At 33.3% G+C, this 22,668-nt stretch overlaps 3 protein-coding genes and 1 pseudogene across 3 annotated transcripts; 3 read left to right on the forward strand and 1 right to left on the reverse strand.

The window, feature by feature from the left end:
- The first annotated feature begins 1,059 nt into the window (after positions 1-1,059).
- On the forward strand, positions 1,060-4,110 carry LOC106411207 (tocopherol cyclase, chloroplastic). The gene is made up of 10 exons (XM_013851919.3): positions 1,060-1,440; positions 1,711-1,955; positions 2,127-2,206; positions 2,354-2,430; positions 2,785-2,954; positions 3,037-3,134; positions 3,210-3,317; positions 3,388-3,504; positions 3,580-3,729; positions 3,822-4,110. The coding sequence occupies exons 1-10, from the start codon at positions 1,193-1,195 to the stop codon at positions 3,999-4,001; spliced, it is 1,473 nt and encodes a 490-aa protein (XP_013707373.2). The 5' UTR covers positions 1,060-1,192; the 3' UTR covers positions 4,002-4,110.
- Positions 4,111-7,425: 3,315 nt separating this feature from the next.
- On the forward strand, positions 7,426-8,625 carry LOC106409054 (ethylene-responsive transcription factor ERF043). Its single transcript, XM_013849742.3, has one exon. It carries the CDS (start codon positions 7,769-7,771, stop codon positions 8,453-8,455), a length of 687 nt encoding a protein of 228 aa, XP_013705196.1. The 5' UTR covers positions 7,426-7,768; the 3' UTR covers positions 8,456-8,625.
- Positions 8,626-15,496: 6,871 nt separating this feature from the next.
- Positions 15,497-19,302, forward strand: LOC106408595 (annotated as a pseudogene).
- Positions 19,303-19,821: 519 nt separating this feature from the next.
- Positions 19,822-20,728, reverse strand: LOC106409872. The gene has a single exon (XM_013850423.3). The coding sequence runs from the start codon at positions 20,557-20,559 to the stop codon at positions 19,972-19,974; it is 588 nt and encodes a 195-aa protein (XP_013705877.2). The 5' UTR covers positions 20,560-20,728; the 3' UTR covers positions 19,822-19,971.
- Positions 20,729-22,668: the final 1,940 nt, after the last annotated feature.

The raw sequence follows: 22,668 nt of genomic DNA on the forward strand, positions 1-22,668 counted from the left end.
AAGTTATTAATTTACCAAAAATGAATTTTTATATTAGAATATAATTTTATAAAATAAACAAATAATTAATTTTACCGTATATATATTAATTAAAATTTTGAAATTCGACATTCACGTTATTTTATAAAATTATATCTAAAATTATTGTAATATTTGGTGTATATAAAATAAGTTTTACAAAATTTAGATATAATTTTACTAAATATAAGAAAAATATAATGAAATGTTAAGAAAATATAAAGATAATTACGTTGTGAAATAAAGCAAATAATACAATTCTGTGTACTTATATGAAATGTATATATATACTTGATTTTCTTTAACTACATAAAATTGAAAAAGGAATATATATACTTGATTTTAATTTTAATTAATAAAAATAATGAATATACTATTTTAAAGAAAAAAATGTTTCTAAATAAATTTATCTCAAATAATATAATAAATACTAAAAGAAAACAACAAACAATATTTGTTATATATCTGTTTTGATCAAAAGATTTAAAGAGGAAAATCAACCGTATGCATTATAAACTTCTTCTTCGGTTATAAACTTTTAATATTACAACTAACTTGAAACTAAATAACTAATTTAATAATTAATAAATTATGTTTGTCAATAGATCAAAACTAGTATTTGTTAGACCAATACATTAATATCATAAAAAATTAAGTGAGAGTGAAACATATAAAACTGACTTATCAAATAATATTACAAAAATAAATTAATATGGTACAAGATAAATTACAGAAATTACGAAAATATATTTACAAATCTAAAATATAAATGAACTAAATACAATTAGCAACATGTAATATTATTATATCTATTTAAAATCCAAAATAGTTGTCGTAAAATGCAACTCAATATACACCAAAAATAAATAAGTCAATCAGATTCTTAAACATAAAAATAGCATATATAACTAAAATAAAAATATATCATTTAAAACATTTACTTATGATATATCTAATTTCGTCAAGCCCATTGGGCCATAAGAGTTCGGTACCCATGTGATTTGCTAGCTTCTATGGCGTTTGTCTGCCACATAATAAGCACTTATTACAACGTGTCCTCTGCCTGTCTGCATGATCTTCTTGTTCATTACATGTTTGTCACCAAACCAAATTAAATTTCCGTTTCCTTTGGCATTTCTTCTTCTTCTTCTACTGAGAATCTGGCCTTCAAATTATGGATACTCGGAGCTTAGCTGTATCGATGAACACCAATTTCGCCTCCTTTGATCTCTCTCGTCATTTATCTCCTCTCCGATCGACTAAACTATCTCCCCGCTCCATTCCCAGGGCTTCAGCGTCTATCTCCACGACGAACAGTGAAACATCTCCCTCCGGAAACGCGATTAACTCCGAAGCTATCTCCGTGAAACCAGTTTATGTCCCCACACCACCCAATCGTGAGCTCAGGACTCCTCACAGTGGGTAAATCAAATTAATCCCCATTGGTTTGTTTCAAAGTTCCAATTTTTGTTTCCGGTTTAGCTTTTTTTCCGGTTTAATTGGACTTTTTGTTTATTTTTTTTTCTTATTCTTTGAATATTGTTTCCTTCTTACTGCTTCCAGTGTGTTACTCTTTCAAGTTGATTTTTTTTTTTGTTATTATTGGGTTAGTTGTGAAGTGAAAGTGAACTCTCAGAACTTTTAATATAGAGAGTGAGAATTTATATAATGTCTGACAAGTTGCTGGAACAGGTACCATTTCGATGGAACAGCGAGGAAGTTCTTTGAGGGATGGTACTTCAGGGTTTCGATCCCTGAGAAGAGGGAGAGCTTTTGCTTTATGTATTCTGTGGAGAATCCTGCTTTCCGGAAGAGACTCTCACCGTTGGAGGTTGGTCTGTATGGACCGAGATTCACTGGTGTTGGAGCTCAGATTCTTGGAGCTAATGATAAGTATTTATGCCAATACACTGAGGACTCTCACAACTTCTGGGGAGGTAGTAACCTTCTTGTTGCTATTTCATGATAATAATGACCAACTCAATATATGAGTAGTCTTGTTTTTACTTCTAGTTCTTATCTGAATCTTTTAAGTCTTAGGTGCTATTTTATTTAATAATTAATTAAAGTTTGAAGATTCCTTACCTGAATATTTTAATCATGAGTAGATAGGCATGAGCTAGTTTTGGGGAATACTTTCAGTGCTAAGCCAGGCACAAGGTCTCCAGACAAGGAGGTTCCACCAGAGGTAAATTAAAATAATCATTCCCTCCTCCTTCGTTTGCTTACTCTGTTATGTGAAAGGTATCTTTCTGGTTGTATGCATTGATAGCGTTCTACTCTTGTTATTTTCTTGAAACTTTGATCTGTAAAACATGAGGGGTTTTGGTTGTAGGAGTTCAACAGAAGAGTGTCAGAAGGGTTCCAAGCTACCCCATTCTGGCATCAAGGTCACATTTGCGATGATGGCAGGTTAATTTTTCTAATTCTATGCACAGCTAGAATTCAATATGTTTTGACAAAAATACTTGAAGCCTAATACAATAGTAGAATTGCTTTTTGAATAGACATCTTGTTTAGTATTGAGAAACCCGGCAATGAAACTGTTACTTTGGTATCTTTTAGGCATCATTCTTACATCACACCACTTACCTACAATGCTTGCTTCAACTGTTCATGATTCCTGTTCTTTGGTGATGATTATGCATTGTAGTATATTTCAGATGTTGGGATTAGTTTGGCATAATAACACGACTGGTAGAACTCTATCTTTCTTTTTGTTGTGGAGTTTATGTGTTTAACTTTGAATTCACTTGTGTTTGGCAGGACTGACTATGCGGAAACTGTGAAATCCGCTCGGTGGGAGTACAGCACCCGTCCTGTTTACGGCTGGGGTGATGTTGGGACCAAACAGAAGTCTACTGCAGGCTGGCCTGCAGCTTTTCCTGTATTTGAGCCTCATTGGCAGATATGCATGGCAGGAGGCCTTTCAACAGGTCTGAACTTTTTCTTAATCAACTAAATTTAGTAATAGATATAACGTTACGTTTACTTACTTGCCTTCTCTTGAATATGCAGGGTGGATAGAATGGGGTGATGAAAGGTTTGAGTTTAGGGATGCACCTTCTTATTCAGAGAAGAATTGGGGTGGAGGCTTCCCTAGAAAATGGTTTTGGGTAAACACATTCTCATCCATGTACATACACTTTGACCCCTGTTCGGTAGCTTTACTAGTCAGTGTCTCTTTACAGGTCCAGTGTAATGTATTTGAAAGGGCAAAAGGGGAAGTTGCGTTGACTGCAGCTGGCGGGTTGAGGCAGTTGCCAGGATTGACTGAGACCTTTGAGAATGCTGCACTGGTATGCAACTAATTAACATCCCACAATGTCATTTGATAAGTAGTTTATAAATCTCTGAGCTCTTTTGTAGATTTGTGTGCACTACGATGGAAAATTATACGAGTTTGTTCCGTGGAATGGTGTTGTTAGCTGGGAGATGTCTCCATGGGGTTATTGGTACATGACTGCAGAGAATGAAACTCATATGGTAATATAATTTTTTTTCTTCCTCATATTCATTCTGTTTCACTTTGAGGCTTGATGAATGAGTGTCTTGTGACAGGTGGAACTAGAGGCAAGAACCAATGAAGCGGGTACACCTCTGCGTGCTCCAACCTCAGAAGCTGGGTTAGCTACGGCTTGCAAAGATAGTTGTTACGGTGAACTGAAGTTGCAGATATGGGAACGGCGTTATGATGGAAGCAAAGGCAAGGTATGTGTGTACAAATGCATCACTGTAGTTAAAAGTCTTAGCTAGTCCACTGAGGCAGTTAAAGAAGCCTAATATGGTGAATGATGATGCAGGTGATAATGGAGGCAAAGAGCTCTATGGCGGCAGTGGAGATAGGAGGAGGACCGTGGTTTGGGACATGGAAAGGAGATACTAGCAACACACCTGAGCTACTCAAACGGTCTCTTCAGGTCCCTTTGGATATTGAATCCGTCTTTGGTTTAGTCCCTTTCTTCAAGCCACCTGGTTTGTAAGTTGATTGTTTGTTGATAGAGAAAGCCAAGTGACTCAAAAACTGAGTATGTTGCTAGCTTCAGTGATATGTATGGTTTAGTTTATTGGGCCCTTTTGGGTAACTAATTATACAGGCTAGTGTAAAGTCCACTTAAAAAAGCCTAGGTCTTTAAATCTAAACCGGGAATTGGATTGGTAGTTTTGTCTATAAACCAAAAGATAACCGGTTCAAGCTATCTCTTAGATTCCTAATATATACTACTTGAGAGCCTTAATTTTCACTATAACTAATATCTCTCACAACGTCATTAAGACTAAACTTGCAAGATTTTTTAACTACAACCACATCATTTGAGTGTTCCCGCATCAACAAAACAAATTTTGTAAAAACGTCTGCTTCAGTTTTGTTGTGTTTTCTTTTGTATATATTAACCTTTCCACCAGAATGTTGCTTGAATGTTTTGATTAATCTTCATCGTATATGCCTAACACATGTAATCATAACCTGCATGTTGCCTGTTGAAAGGGGTTGATCTTTAGGTCCCAAAAACACCGAAATAAACACGAAGAATCTTTGATTTTGATTCATCTTTATAAAAGAACGTTTGCATACTTTAAAAAATTGCTTTGGACACATCATAGTGGCATACTTTTCATTGTTTTCAGTGGCTTAAAAAGATATCTATGGCTATTATATGCATCTACTTTTTAAATTGTCATGTGCTTATAATGAAATATCTTAATTAAAGTGTATGTCGTGTTCTACGTTGAAGCCATAATCTTTTTTATTTATTTTTTACGTCGAACGACCATTCTGTTATTTAATCTTGAGGTGGTCAGAATCTTATTTAAAAGTAAGATAAAACTATAAACATATATAAATATATTAATTACCATTTTTTAATGGCCAGGATCGGACCAAATAGGTATTGCTCGTAGCTATCATCGGCACAAATTATTCAAAAGAGGACCACATAACGTATATACATTAATATTTTCTTTCGTAATTCCTTCCGAAATGATTTATACATCCAATGTAGTATTGATCACCAAGTTGCATATCTACTATAGATATTAAAAATACACATTTGTTTTTTTGAGTTAGCAAGTGAGACAATCGAGTAATCTTAGTTTGATTGGATTAAAGACTTTAAAACTTTGAACAAAAAAAATGACTTTAAAACAAGATCGTCTTAGATCTCATACCAACGAATAGAAAAGTTATACGAAAACAATATTAAAAAATCGTCTCAATAGCTTTTTTGTTACCTTATGTTAAAGCTTTCGAGTTTTTTTATGTGTGTTTGGTCGTAGTTGAGACACGTGGGTCCAAGAGTTGTCGGATACACGAACGGTGCATCACAGCCAGACAGCTAGATTATCTTCTCCGTACGACTTTTTTTCTTCTTCAACATTTGTCGACTTGTTCTCTCTCCTCTATACTATAGCACTACTATTTTTTTATTCATATTAGATTGTAGCACTCATTAAATGTGTCATTCAATACTGGGCTGTTGAAACCTGATTACAGCTCATGCAGGATTCAGTGGGCGGAAGGCAACAGAAAAAAGGTTGACGCCGACAAATAAAAAATTAAGAAAAAATTCGGTGTGTATTGTGGGTGGACGACGATGACAAATTAGTATACATGGGTCAATGGACAAAGACATAACTAATAAAGGCTAATTGAGGGCGAATCAATTCTAAACAAAAAATGATTAAAGAGTACTCTTAGAGAGTTAATTCATGTTCTACACAGTAAAACAGTCAATAAGGCTAATAATAGAACATTCCTAGTCTAAAATCAAACATCAACCGTCTTGATGTGATAATATACTTTTTTTTTAATGATGTGATAATACACTAATCTATATTACACCCCAAAAATATATATATAGAAATCCGGTTAAACTAAACACTTCTATTTAGGTTGTTTGTACTATTTAAGGTATTTAATTATCATTATATATTTTGTCATGTAGTTTTGCCTATCCATAACGTCCACACAATAAAGAACTTTTTAAAATTAGGATCCGTATTGCCTTCTTTAAGAAGTAAGTGAAATCCACATAGACACTTAAAATCTATGCATGATTTACTAGCTATCGTGCATATTGTGCATATAAACTAATTTGTGTAAATTTTTATGGATTTGATAAGCAACAGTACCTATTCATGTATATATAAGGCGCATTTTATCCATTCTTCTGAATTCTTACATTCTGCAAAATTATCATACCGAAAAACATTCGTGCAAATATAGCTAAGATCAACGCAACTCATATCTTTTATAACCAATATAGAAGCAAAAAAAAAAAACCCATGAAATTCCGCGTTATCACACTATTTGATATTGTCGACACTATTGAATCAATGGGTATTGATGATGTAATAATAGACCAACTTTTTAGATATGAAGGCTCTTTTGGAACCCCACCACCAAAGGAAATATAGAAAACGACAAGTTCGTAATATAATCTTTTGAATAAATATGGAGCAATGATATTACATTCACTGGCATAATAACAGTTAGTCTTTGGTGGTTTTAGATTAACAGAATTAAAATATTCAACTTCCGTCTCTAGCAGACCCACGGTATTTAAGTTAGAGCAAGATTATTGGTGTATCTTAGGTGGAATCTCAAAGGAAACCACAAAAATTGTAAAACCGAGGAGAGAAGTTTCTTAATTAAGAGTCATTTTCGTTTGATCATTGTACTGTTTGCGAGCTCCACTGACGCATGACGGTCCGAGCGATTGGTTTATTTTTTTTTTATTTTTTTTTTTTCAAAATCAGAAAAAAAAAGGAAATTTTAAGAATCCTGAAAAGTTCCTACCGATAATGATGCCCTAGTGCTTCAGATCAAACCAAAACGAATAAGGCGTTCTCATGCTAAAGTTCGATCACGTAGGTTTGGTGGTAAACACTATAATGATGTTTTGATTCATCCATTGTTTTAGTTTTTTTTTTTAAATTTGAAACCGGATTCAACGGCCCGAGAAGATGTGATTTAATGCGTAGAAGTAGTACTTCTTAACGCACAAGCTAGAAAGTTATTACGTCCTAGCCTAGGGTTGCCGTCTCAACAAATTCATTGGAGTGATGACATAAATGTTTAAAGCAAATTCTTTCTACTTATGAGTTCAATAAATCCAATACACTGGTGACTATGTACTCCACCGTAGTTTCGAATCTATACACATCGTGCAAACTGCAGAGTAAGTATACTGAAGAGGACCAGACCTTCTTTTCTCTTTTCTGGTGAATACAAAACCAAATCTAAGGAACATCTCTAAGATGTCACATCGCAAAAAGAAAAGCAAAAGATTAGAAAACATCATCAACTCGTGTTTCGCGTTATAAATTAAACTTTTTAACAAACAGAAAGCACAGTCCTAGTTACAGCCACACCAATCTTTCTAGTAGGTAAGCAGCTACGCCCTGTATGGGTCCCTCTCTCTTTCAAACCAAACATATACAAGAGAGAATGTAAATATGTCTATACTTATTATATATATAAGTTAAAGAGTTAATACTCTGAACACTGAGAAATCATTGAGAGACTTGGAAACATCATAACACGAGAGTAGAAATTTCACCAATTAATGATACAAACAAGAACTATCTTTTCTAGCTTCTTCTCACTCCTTTTGCCTTAAGATATATATTCTTCCTAAGTTTATATTATTTATATTTTATACCAACCCAAATCTCTAACATTACATTTCAACAGAAAAACTACAAAAAAAAACCCCTACTCTTTGTGACATTCTTGAAACACTTAACAATGGTCGATTTGTCACTTGGTCCCGACAAGGAGAAGAAGAAAGGAAGTAAGCAGCCAGTGTATCGTGGAGTCCGCATGAGGAGTTGGGGCAAATGGGTATCTGAGATACGTGAGCCTAGGAAGAAGTCGAGGATCTGGCTCGGGACTTTCCCCACGGCGGAGATGGCCATGCGTGCTCACGACGTGGCGGCTTTGAGTATCAAGGGAACTTCCGCCATTCTCAACTTCCCTGAGCTCTCAAATTCTCTCCCTCGACCCGCTTCGCTCAGCCCTCGTGACGTCAGAGCTGCGGCCACCAAAGCGGCTCTCATGGACTTTGGTAACTCGGCGGCGTTTTGTCACGTGAGGTCTGAGAGTGATACGAGCGAAACGGCGTCGTTGAGTAAAGGGTCGGAGAGTGAGACTAGCGAAACGGCGTCGTTCTCTTCGTCTTCGTTCTCTGTGACGAGCGTTGATGAGGAGAGTATGGTCTCGGACGGTTTGGACAACATCGTCGAGTTGCCGAGTCTTGGAACGAGTTTAGACGAGTCAAGCGAGTTTGTGTTTTTTGACTCGTTGGAGGATTTGGTGTTCATGCCGTCATGGTCACTGAGTGGCACGGTAGATGATTTTACATATGACAATGATTCTCTGCTGAACTCGGTTTTTCAAGAAAGCTTTTCTTGGAAACATTTTCCTGAAAATTAAATTAAAATCGTATTTATTCTCTTTTATTTTTTTGTTTTGTTGGCTTTAGTTTTCATGGGATTCTCTTTTGTTTTTTTTTTTTTGCGTGAGATATCTCCAAGAAAGATGATGAAATGTAAGTGTGTATACTCTTGGGTTTAGCTGAAATAATGACAGCAGTGTTAGTGTTTTGAGTATTTTTTTTACCTTCTAGTTTTTTCATAATCTTGCAAGATCAATAAAACCTATTTGGAAAAATAATAGTGATGACCCCCAGCTTTGGAACGCCATGCATTCTGATTTTTGGAAAAATAAGTTAGTTGGAAAAAAATAAACCATAAAGTGCTTTCATTAATAAATACAACCAATACATATCCGACGACTACCATAAAATAAAATTTCTCTTTTTGGTTGAGGTTAGGGTGCTAAATTAATCTTAATCACAAAATTACATTATTATGTAATTTATTAAGCTCTAGTCTTTATTAGGATTTTGGTCGTTGAAACATGATTTTGCATTTGTGTTTATAAATGAATTTTCCCCTAATTTTTTCTGATCTTATGTCAAAATAAAGTTTTTCATGTTTGTAAAAAATTTTACAAGGTGCAAAGGCAAACAAAGTTTCTTCTCATTTAATGTTGATTTAATTATAATAATTTTCTTACGGTAATGAAAGTTGTGGTTTCATTGTATGAAAAACATCATACTATAACAAGCAATTACAAACGTTTGTCGGTAAACGAGAGATAAAACCTATTAGAGCAGGCTTATCATGAAGGATCTAAAAACAAGTATCCAACAATTTAAATAATAACATTTTTTATACAGTTAAGTCGCGTGAGATATCTCCAAGAAAGATGATGAAATGTAAGTGTGTATACTCTTGGGTTTAGCTGAAATAATGACAGCAGTGTTAGTGTTTTGTTTATTTGTTTTACCTTCTAGTTTTTTCATAATCTTGCAAGATCAATAAAACCTATTTGGAAAAATAGTAGTGCTGACCACCAACTTTGGAACGCCATGCATTCTGATTTTTTACATACACCTTAATTGAAAAAGAATGCAAACTAATTAGTTGGAAAAATAAATAAACCATAAGGTGCTTTCATTAATAAATACAACCAATACACATATGACGAGTACCATAAAATAAAACTTCTCTTTTTGGTTGAGGTTGGGGTGCTAAATTAATCTTAATCAAACAAAATTATATTATTAGGCAATTTATTAAGCTCTAGTCTTTATTAGGATTTTGGTCGTTGAAACACGATTTTGCATTTGTGTTTATATATGAATTTCCCCCTAATTTTTTCTGATCTTATGTCAAAATAAAGTTTTTCATGTTTGTAAAAAATATTGCAAGGTGCAAAGGCAAACAAAGTCTCTTTTCATTTTATGTTGATTTAATTATAATAATTTTCTTACAGTAATGAAAGTTGTGATTTCATTGTATGAAAAATATCATACTATAACAAGCAATTACAAACGTTTGTCGGCAAACGAGAGATAAAACCTATTAGAGCAGGCTTATCATGAAGGATCTAAAAATAAGTATCCAATAATTTAAATAATAACATTTTTTATACATTTAAGTCACGTGAGATATCTCCAAGAAAGATGATGAAATGTAAATGTGTATACCCTTGGGTTTAGCTGAAATAATGACAGCAGTTTTAGTGTTTTGATTATTTTTTGTTTTACCTTCTAGTTTTTTCATAATCTTGCAAGATCAATAAAACATATTTGGAAAAATAGTAGTGCTGACCACCAGCTTTGGAACGCCATGCATTCTGATTTTTTGACATACACCTTAATTGAAAAAAAATGCAAACTAATTAGTTGGAAAAAAATAAATAAACCCTAAGGTGCTTTCATTAATAAATACAACCAATACACATCTGACGAGTACCATAAAATAAAACTTCTCTTTTTGGTTGAGGTTGGGGTGCTAAATTAATCTTAATCAAACAAAATTACATTATTAGGCAATTTATTAAGCTCTAGTCTTTATTAGGATTTTGGTCGTTGAAACACGATTTTGCATTTGTGTTTATATATGAATTTCCCCCTAATTTATTCTGATCTTATGTCAAAATAAAAAATTTCATGTTTGTAAAAAATTTTGCAAGGTGCAAAGGCAAACAAAGTCTCTTCTCATTTTATGTTGATTTAATTATAATAATTTTCTTACAGTAATGAAAGTTGTGGTTTCATTGTATGAAAAACATCATACTATAACAAGTAATTACAAACGTTTGTCGGCAAACGAGAGACAAAACCTATTAGAGCAGACTTATCATGAAGGATCTAAAAACAAGTATCCAACAATTTAAATAATAACATTTTTTATACAGTTAAGTCGCGTGAGATATCTCCAAGAAAGATGATGAAATGTAAGTGTGTATACTCTTGGGCCATGTTCTAAAAATCGGCTGCCTAGCCGCCTAGGCGCTACGCGTCACTCTTCCGCCCCGATTTATGCCAAATCGGTTAAGAAAATCTGATATTCGATTTTTTCCGCCTAGACCGCCTAGCCGCCTAAATGACCGCCTAGCCGCCTAATCTATTTTTTTTTATTTTTTTTTATTTTTTTTTTATTTTTTTATTTTATTTTTAATAATATTTTTATTTTTTTATTTGATCTAAAATTTTATAAATATCATTTATATACATAATTTTGATGAAAATTACACTATATTAAGTTTATATATTCTATTTGTGTGTTTTATACAATCTTAAACATGAAAATGTATTAATGTTATACACAATTAAAGATTAACATGTTTTATAACACAATAAACCATCTAAAAATTCCGCCCTGCATAATTTCCGATTAATCCCCGATTTTCTCTTTAGGCGCTAGGCCCAACCCGACCGCCCGACTAGCGTCTAGCGCGTTCCTGAACAGGGCTCTTGGGTTTAGCTGAAATAATGACAGCAGTGTTAGTGTTTTGAGTATTTTTTTTTACCTTCTAGTTTTTTCATAATCTTGCAAGATCAATAAAGCCTATTTGGGAAAATAGTAGTGCTGACCACCAGCTTTGGAACGCCATGCATTCTGATTTTTGACATACACCTTAATTGAAAAAGAATGCAAACTAATTAGTTGGAAAAAAATAAATAAACCATAAGGTGCTTTCATTAATAAATACAACCAATACACATCTGACGAGTACCATAAAATAAAACTTCTCTTTTTGGTTGAGGTTGGGGTGCTAAATTAATCTTAATCAAGCAAAATTACATTATTAGGCAATTTATTAAGCTCTAGTCTTTATTAGGATTTTGGTCGTTGAAACACGATTTTGCATTTGTGTTTATATATGAATTTCCCCCTAATTTTTTCTGATCTTATGTCAAAATAAAGTTTTTTATGTTTGTAAAAAATTTTGCAAGGTGCAAAGGCAAACAGAGTCTCTTCTTATTTTATGTTGATTTAATTATAATAATTTTCTTAAAGTAATGAAAGTTGTGGTTTCATTGTATGAAAAACATCATACTATAAGACTATGTACAACGGTTTATGAATTCAACACCCTACTTTACACATTTTTACAATCCACACCATCATTTCTTTCTTCCACCTATTAATTCAACATCCATATAATTTTTTTCACTACAATGGCTTTGTTTTATAAAATTCAACACCATACCCCACAAATTTTAATTCATATTATTATTATATAATTTTGATAGTTAAATAATAAAAAAATTGAGTGTAACTAAATGAAATAACTAAAATGACATAACTTAATAATTTTAATTTTATTTTATTTTTATTCTTTACTATTTTTTACAACAAAAAACCCTAAAATTAATATTAGTAAAACAAATATACCATAAGTTAAGGTCCTAAAATTTAATATTGATAAAAATGTAGAAATTACAATGAAAATGACATTTTTATTATATATATCCAAATGAAATGAAAGTAGCTTCTATTTATAGATCATTAAAAATAATGAATTTTGATATAATTTTTATTTTGTAGCAAAATATTCAAATATAAAATAATTAAGTTTGAAATATTTTGTGGAAATAAAAATCATACAAATCTGAAACACTAATCACAATAGAAGATGTAGAAGAGTGGGGCCCATTTTATGTTCTTTCCACTAGTTGAAATTATTCAACTGCTGTGAATTTACGTATGCTCTCTTTTAATTCAACACCCTCTTTACAATGGTTTAATCAGTTGAATGAATTATTCAACAGGTCCATTGCTGATGGTCTAACAAGCAATTACAAACGTTTGTCGGCAAACGAGAGACAAAACCTATTAGAGCAGGCTTATCATGAAGGATCTAAAAACAAGTATCCAACAATTTAAATAATAACATTTTTTATACAGTTAAGTCATGTAACCAAAGTAAAAATATTAAACCATTTATGGAGAAACATGTGACATTTGGGTGTTTAAACCGGTTGCTAAAGCATGCTAAATAAAAATTGGAGTCGATCCGAGTGGTCTTGTAGTCTGTCTGCTCTTAGTGAAGCCAGCAAGCCTTCAACGGGCCAGTCTTCAACAGGTCAGTCGGGTCAGTTGTTCCAACCTTCTTTCTTCCATTTCCAAACTAGATAAGAAAAACTCTATATTAGGAATCCCTTAAGAGCACAGGATTTGGTAGATGAAGTTAAAGGTGATGTTCTTAGTATCTCTCTTGTAAGAGCAAAGGAGGATAAGACTTTACTTGAGAATGAGTACTTGCGTCTTGGTTTGCTGGGAAATTCAAAGAATATACTGCAACATAGAGGTTATGAGGATAGAGGCGAGTCTCTTGTTTCATTAATTGAGCCTTACATGTATACCTTAGAAGACTTGATTAAGAACCAGAGCTGCAACAATATGTGGGACACTGTTCTGAAACCAGAGAGTGCTACGATAGATCTTTTGAAAAGTATTGTGGATGGACTCCTTGAAATACATTCTAAGTTAGTTATCCACAGGTCTTTAGATCCAGCTTCAATATACCTTGTTTACGAAGAAAACAAGTTAGTTGGGAAAATAGGGAACTTTCTATATTCTGCAAGCGCATGTCCATACCAGCGTCGGTTGGAAAAACAAGGCTACTCATGATTGCAATCTTCCTATGGTACATGTCGAAAGCAACTTCAAGTCTTGCTCTGCGTGGTTGAGCGTTAGCAGCAACCTCCATCTCGTTTGTCCCTAAAAAAAATTTGTGATCTTATGTCAAAATAAAGTTTTTTCATGTTTATACAAAATTTGCAAGGTGTAAACGCATACCGTCTATTCTCAATGATTTAATAATAATACTCTAATAGTAATAAAAGTTATGGTTTAATTGTATGAAAAACATCATACTATAACAAGCAATCGCAAACGTCTGCGGACAACAACGAGACAAGTCCTATTAACGTTTTTTTTTAAGTTGGCAATGGAAGGTCGATTCTATGATATCAACGAGAGACAAATTATTTTCTTTTACGAGAGACTAGTCCTATTAACTTTTTTTTTGAACTGTCTTTTTTTTCTGTTTTTTTTTTTTTTTTTTTTTTTATCCTTGGGGGATCCCAGGCGGTAAGCCCAGACTAATCCCCACGAGACCTTCCATCCGGGAACGCACGGTTATAGGCGGGAAGGTGACCAAGGCCACTCGAATCCAGGGCGGGCACTCCAGCTGGAGTTCCATTAAACATGTTATAATCTAGTTCCCTAAAATATAACTATTTTTATAAAAAAGAACATTATTGTTTTCATTTTGTTGAAAAAAATAGAATAAACTAACATTAACTAGGACCAACAACAGTATTGAGTTACAGAGCATACCAACGTACATGGATGCGTCCCGTATCTTAATAATGTTTTTTCTTCTGTTTATATAAGTTCATGAATCATGACAATAATGTATTTACACGAAAATAGTTGAGATGTCCTACGAGTTGAAATAAAGCTAATGGTCGCAAATATTGATTTGATCGATGCATATCAGCGCTAAATATTTTTTTTTTTATGTTGAGCAGGATTGATAAATAAATTGTTTTCGAATGGTTTAGAGAAGTCCTTGGAGATACAGAGAATTGATCTCAAGAAGAGAGAGTCTGGAAGCTTCCTAATTTCTTTGGCGGGTGCTATCGGGAGCTATTGCAGTAGTTGATAGGCTCAACTCTCGAGCAGCTTTACATAACTGGCATGTTAGGGAGACCATAGAGTTACTATCGATGCCATTTCAGCCCCTAACCAATGGCCAAGGTACCGACATTTGCTTGAGGAAATAAATCAGTTGGATCAATCCTTTTCTATTATAAGTTTTGAGGAGGAACGTGTAAGTGAAAACCTAATTGCAAGAGACATATATATAGCTAAGAGTGTTTTACGAGACGGACGGTTTCAATCCTATTTGGCTATGGCTGGTCCGGCGTGGCTTCATGAGAGACCACAGAGAGGCTACGCGTGAAAATTAGGTAAAACGGATGTTTGCTCTGAGGGCCAGGGCCTTTCCGTTTGGATTGCATGTGAGATTGTACGAGAAGCAGCACAGTGCAACGAAGATAGTCTTTCTCTTAAAATTTTCGTTGAGGTTTCTTTCTTTTCTCAGTTATGTTTAAGCAGGTTCTACATCTTGCTCTTATGTAACACTTATTTCAGACCGTTAAAAAAAAGAATGGTTTAGAGAAATAACCATATGGCAAACTTTGGAGTTTTTTTTATGGTTATATGAATTTGTGGAGGGAACCTTACACGTGCATGTTTGATTTGTGGAAGGAAATAAAATGCAGTTTTTAAATTTTTGTCCCCATAATAAAATAATTACGTACGATGATTCTTCATGCAAACCATAGATGGTCCATTCACATTTAATTAAATTTGAATGTGAGAGAGAGCGGAGAAGTTTGTTGGCTGTTTCTTGAACAGATGTCCTGATTTATAGATAATATTTGAGCCTGTGAGCTGTCACAAAAGTTTGTAAGCTGCTTGCTGATTCAAATCTCTTAATGGACATATGAATTATAATAGGATCTGGATAGCTCCAACTCGTCTGTGCTGTGTGACGTTGATCTGGATATTGAATGGTTCTCGATCTCGTTCTTCTAATTCAACAATGCAGATAGAAAGGGACACAAATGGGAGGCTAATTATGTAGACACGTCTAGGCAGTTTCTGCATTGTGCCTTTTTCATGGGCTTGCAGAGGGCAGAGGGAGTTGGTGGTCAAGATTGTCAACAGTTTGATATACGTGGTACATGTATATGTTCTGGAAACCTGGGATGGATGTGTTTGTTTCACATGTTCGTAGACGACGGCTTCCACCTTTTGTTTTTCCAAATGGATACAGAAGGCCACGGCCGTCCAGGCACCAGAGTCATCAGGGTGAAGATGGCATTGTTTCTCATTCCAGCTCTGTGGTGGAGAGGCATGCTAAGAGAAAGAACAACAACGAAATGATGGATGCTCGGCCAGAGAAACCTGAGAAACGTGCATCTCTTAGTCCACAGAGTTTAGATATTGTTTCTCCTGAAAGTAGTGCTATCACTATAACTGAGTCTGAAAAGTTGAACAATGAGAGTACAGAACTCAAATTTTTTTGCTCAAGATGAGTGTAACTCTGGAAGCGAGCAAGCTCTGGAAGAAGAAAGTAGGTTCTTGTTCAAGAATGGTCTGATCTGACTGGGTCTGTGGGGAAGTGTGTGGGTGAAAGTGGGCAGGAAGAAAACTTAGATCGTGATTTGAGATCTGTTTCCATAGCTGCTGTCAATGAAGTTGAGAGAGAATCGAAGTTATTTAGTGGGACTAGTACAACTGGAGAAATTGCTGATAGTGTTCAGCTGAGCAGATCTTGTGAGCAGAACCGTGATTATGAGGTGAGTTTTTTGTATGCTTGACGGTTCAGGTGTGTTACCAGGGAATTGACAATAATTTTTGAACGGACCAGGAATAGTGATGATGGGTTTTACAGGTTCTTCAATTTCCTGCTGCAAATTCAGATCCTTTTGTGGATAAAGGAAACGTATATGCTGTCCCCTGAAGACCTTCAGGTTCTTAATCTACCAACCTCATAATAGTTGCTTTTGAAAGATTTATACATTTTCTGTTTGGTTTAAAATCAACTTCCAATAGTATGTGAGCATCAAAGCTCCACAGTACATGGGATTTTAAGAGGAATGCTCGAACTTGGTTTAATAGCTAAGTTTGAAATTTTGATGGTAGTCCATATTTAAAGCAGTACTACTACCTCTTTTGGCACTGAAAGGTCAAAATATATATGCTGTGTTTTCACTTGCCTTATGTTGTTTCTGCATACCGCCTAACTTAGTGCACATAATGGTTGGCAGGTCCTGCACTGCAATGCTTTTGTTGTGTATATCAAGCAACTCTCAAGTTTTTTCTCTCTTTCCTTAGATTTGTGAGGAATATACCTAACTAACTTATGTTCTTGCTCGTAATCAAGATCTTGACAGAGCTAGGTCAGAATCTTTGCAGAAGGCACATATAACTGAGATAAGGCAATATCATGATGTTTTATGTTATTGTTTTTTTAGTGTGTTTTTATAGCAGCAGCAGGTTAGGCTTAAAGTCCCCACTGTGTGATCGTCCTCTAGGCTATTGACGTGATAACCAGACTCATCAAGAAAATGGGAAGTTCAACTCAAAATGTTGCTGTGGACAAGAAGACCGATTCCAGAGCCTTTTTGGTAAGTGAATTTTTATATGGAAACAAAAAAAGTTTTAAAAGAGTAAAAATGACATTAAAAAGTCTTAAAAAAAGAAAAAAAAATGAAAGAGAAGATAAGCAGGAACAGTTGTTGGATTTGTTTTGCTGTCTGTATTGTGAGTTAGCATGGAAGACTAATGCTCAATATGGAGAACATGAACTGATGTCTGGTTCTTTTGTGGTTTGACTTTGAATAATTATGTTTTCATACAACGGTTTATGTATATAAGAATATGCCTTCCTGTTTATTTTTGGGAGTCTTGTTTTAATTTGGTTTGCCTGGCATAAAAAAACAAAGGTTACCGATCTGATACCAGATAATTAGTGTGTAATCTGAACTTGAGTCATGTTATCCTCATCATTCATTGTCTTGTACACGATTGCAGTAAAAGTGAAGACCATCACTTATATAAGGATACACAAACAAAACCGGTACATGGATTCATATAAGGGACCATGGTTAAACATTCCAAATGGACTGCTACATAATTATTTCTACATTCAGTAACGGTCAGTTTGTTTAATAATATCAACATCTATAGCTATATATGAAACATCATCCCGATCAGAATATCATATAACCAAGATATCAATACTATTAAAATCAATACTATTAAAACAGCATCATGACCAATTGATTAATGTTGTGTCCAACATAAAAAATAAATCAAATATTTTATAAATGTAACCATCTTTATTAATCAATGTGTAACCTCCTATCCAAAATTTTCGGACCATTTACAATTGGTTACGTTTTCCCCTTTTGTCAATATTGAGTCCAATTTTTTTTGTTTTGAACTGAATTCAGCCCAAACTATTTTTATGCTATTTAATAATTTCGACCTGTTAATTGATGAATATAACACGTTACTACATGTAATTAATTTATGCAGTTACATTATTGACATATGATTAAAAAACCAATAATATAAAAATTAAATTTGTTAAAAAATTTAAAACAAAAAATTTGAAAGGGCGGGTCAGAATCTAGTCTATTCTATTAAAACAGCAACATGACCCATTGATATATGTTGTGTCCAACTGAACTTACTTTTAAAATAACTGCATTATTCTACAAAATACAAAAGTAATACGAAACCTTATATTGTAGGGATCCACTACTCTTATCTTAACTAATTAAAATCCATGTTTATATAATATATTTGAGCATGTAACAAAAATGATGACATTTTCAACTATAATCCCCATAACATATTTCGCCAAAAAAATATGTGAATATACTTTATAAAGAATATGACCATATATGGCATGTTCCATATAATTCATCTATATGTGCAATTGGAAAAGCCCAATGTTATTCAATTTTTAATAGGTTTTAATGAACGGCCTATATATTGTCAAATATGTTTGATATATATATTTTAAATGGTTAATATACTTTATAAAGAATATGACCATATATGGCATGTTCCATATAATTCATCTATATGTGCAATTGGAAAAGCCCAATGTTATTCAATTTTTAATAGGTTTTAATGAACGGCCTATATATTGTCAAATATGTTTGATATATATATTTTAAATGGTTATATGCACTGATTTAAATATTTAATAACTTTAAGAATATTTTAATTTATTTGTGATTTTGGATATTTGAATAAAAAAATATTTTCATCGACAATTATATATACTATTAGCAATTACTACACGTTGATTTAGTTGAAATTAAACATAGGTATTCTGATATCTATTCTGGTACGGATCGATTCTTTCAAGTTTTTGTATTTATATATATAAAAATTAAGTTTCTCGGAAGAAAATTAAAACGAAAAATATACCCAAAGGGCGGGTTAGAATCTGGTTATTCTTATAGAAATCTACACATTTTAAGATATTATACCTATGGATGCATGTTATATAGAAGCCGCATTATAAGCAAAACAACTATTATTCATCAAATATTCCAAAAAAAAATTATAAATTCATTCTTTAAAAAGTTCGCAGACGTCCTTATTTTGTTTCATCTAAATTGTTCTTCCCTGTGCCTTCCCTTTTATATACTATGATTAAACAAAACATAGAGTTCTATAAGATCCAACCCTCTAGATTTTTAGTGGGATTTGGTAGAGAGATGTCATACTTCGTCTTTGCCGAGAAATTTGGAGAAAGCTTTTACAGTAACTTTTGACTTGCTAGACGACCAATCTTAGTACAATATTGGCTTAGCAGAGACTAAATGTTTTATCATTGCTGTATTTTCAATACAACCGAAGTAGTATATATTATCATAGGGTAGATAGATCTACAATGATATGGATCATTTTCAACATCATTTAGGCTTACAAACTTTGTCGTTTATGTTCAAGTATAGCCGAAGCATATTAAACAAATATATCATTCATCATAAGTTCATAACATAGAACAAATAGTTAAGGAACAATAGAAAACGTATATAAAAAACGTAATATGTAAATAACGCACGTAAACGTGCCAAATACAAGGCCAATTCAATAGTAATAAATTTGGATCATGTATGCATCTCTGCAAGGGCAGTAACTCGAACGTTAATGGTAATTCAAAACGTTAATATTCATTAGATGCGCAAGTAGTCAATCATACTTTAGATCTGTCTAAAATTATGTAAAGATATTTTCATATATATCGCTGATATACACACAAAAGAGCTATTTCGAAGATTAACTTTCTTACAGTTTCATGCAAACAGATCCAAAACACGATCATGGATTCATAAAATTACACAAACCGAAAAAAGGGGAAACTAGGGAAATATATACCAAAGTAGAAAGTCAAAACAAGACTATGAAAGATACCTATTTGTAGTAATTTTTTAGATATGATTGATATATTCTGGTGTAACAAAAGTGACCATGAATCAAATGTTTTTAAACCTCCTGAGCCATCATCCACCTCTGCAACCTCAGCTGTCTATGGAACCTCTGTATAAACTCCTCCGCTGCCCTGTCCACGTAGCCACTTTCCATGGTTCCAGTGCTGCTAGCTACGTCAGGAAACACGGCGGCTGCCACGTGTCGTTCCCAGGCGGAATCTCGGACCTTGGGGAGAGTGTTGTACCGGACATACGCTTGGCGTTGGCGTTTGTTGATAAGCGGTTTGCGAGACCCGCTGCGTCGTCCGGTGGTGTTTGAGGCGTAGGAACGTCTCGGTGGGGTGCTGCTGCAGCTGAACTCGTAGTCCAGCTGGATCGGGACAGGTGAGATGAAGGAAGATTGGATGTCTTCGTAGTCGGCAGGACGGCACGTGATCCGGGAGTGGGATGTTGATACGGCGTCATTTAAAGATTTGCGTAGGGTCTTGCCACGTTTCGCGAGTAGCTGAGGATCGAGAGTTGTGAGGAGTTTGTGACGTGAGGCGTCTGAGACCTTCTGGATTGTGAAGAGGATTAGCTTCGCGAGCCTTGAGAGCTTCTTGGTTGTGACTGTTGAACAAACCTCCATCTCGTGTGTATACATTAGGTGTGAGAAAGAGAAGGTTATGCTTAAGGTTGGAGGGATGGTATTTAAAGAAACTAAAAATGGGTTAATGAAGAAAACATATGATGCTCTTTATATAACGGAAACGTTATATTTATTCGGCTATAGGAGTTTTATTATAAATTTATTTCAAGATAGGAAAAAGAAGTCGATGGGTCCAATAGTTATTATCTCAACCGTTAAAAACATTCTTGATTTGCCGGAAAGGGGCTCTTCTAGTTTGAGTCTTCCACCATGGTATTGTGGAAAACAAATTAAATCTCTATATAATTCAAAGTATTTTATAGCAAAACTATGAAATCTAGTGAATATTATTGTAGTTTCAAGCTATCTAATAATGAACTTCGATGTACTCTTTATAGGTTGTGGTTATAAAATTCTGAAATAAGTACAGTCTGTTACCATTGGTTTTATTAATAAACAAAAACTGTTAGTTTTTTTTCTTCCAGAAAATAGTGTGACTTAAATTTCGTACATCAAAATATTGTGTTACCCAAATTTAAGATCTTAAAACTTGTTATATTAAAAGATCTATAATGGATTTTCATGTGTAAAAAAAAATATAACAATACAAAATTTGAATTCCACATGTGCTATTACGAATGAGATAAATATGAACTTAACATTTCAAAATAGAAACATATAACCAGTGGTGTAGTGTGCTCTTGAAGGAATAAACTCAATACGGCGAACCCTGGTTCGAATCCTGCTGGCTACACGGATATGGTTTATTGCTTTCGGCTCATTTGAATGTTCAGTAAAAGGTCTATCCGTGAACTGTATCTCTACCCGGGAGTTAGGTACGTGTCTTAAATAGATCCGGATTTAACCCTTTTAAGTTAAAAAAAAATTGAAACATATGAAACTGATTTGAAAGTTATTATTAAAATGGAAACGGCTGAACTCGTAAACTGCCATTTCTATATAGCTAAACTAGTGTCTCATAAATCTAACATGTTAGACTAGTGGAGCAAATATCTGGTAAAATACAGATACTGAAGATTGCTCTATAGACATCAACAAAGGCGACTCGATTACTTAGAATATAAATTCATTTTAAAGTAAAACAATATTTAAGTAGCTAGAGTGTAATGATAACAGCTGCATTATACAAATTTATTTAAACTGTGTCTGTCTTTATGGATTTTAATAGTTTGTTACCTTTTCTTTTTCTGTGTCTTTACTTTAATTTTTTCAGGTAAAAAAATAAAGAAACGAGAAATATATTAAACTATATGTTTCTTTCTTTTGGTTATGTAATTGTATTCAGTGCCGTGCCAAGAGATACAGGGGCCTTAGGCGAAATTATATTTTTGTTTATATAATTTTATGTGTATTATATTTAAAATAAAATAATTCAAAAAAAACTTATTTTTTCCATATGGATTAAAAATTAGAAAATAAAAAATGATACACAAAGTTTAGAATGTAAAATTTTTGATTAATTTATTTTGGTTCTTTAATAATTTTTGCCAAATTATCATAGTATATAAAATGTGTATAAAATGTGATGTAAAATATTAAATTAGTAACATAAAAATGAAGGTTAAATTGTGTGTTAAAATGATGATACTTTTAAGAATATTAAAGTCTCTAAAACTTAGTTACTATATAATACTTTTACATATTTTTACATTTACTTATATTCAGAAAATGATACAAAAAAAATAATATATATATATATAACCAGATAATAATAGATAAAACCTTAAAAGTCAACAAAAGTTGTTTCAATTTTTATTTCTGTGATTTTTTTCATCAAATCATCCTAATTTGCATGGGTTAGAACTTAGAAGTTGATGATTTTAAAAAAATAATTAAAGTTTCTAAGATTTTAACTAAAACAGATTTTAACAAAAAAAAGTTTCAAACAAAAAAAAGAATTTGAAATCTGGTAAAAATCTAATTAATATTTACTAGATACAAAAAAAAATTAGAGTTTAGGGACCCTAAAAAAATTTACATTATTAAGGGGCCCTAGGCGAATGCCTTTTTTACTTCAAGGTGAGCACGGCTCTGATTGTATTAGTCCCTCTAAGTTGTTCGCATATGCAAAAAGTGTAATACGAATAGGGATCCATTGGTCAT

This window comes from Brassica napus, chromosome C7, assembly GCF_020379485.1.
Source record: "Brassica napus cultivar Da-Ae chromosome C7, Da-Ae, whole genome shotgun sequence".
Taxonomy (NCBI): Eukaryota; Viridiplantae; Streptophyta; class Magnoliopsida; order Brassicales; family Brassicaceae; genus Brassica; species Brassica napus.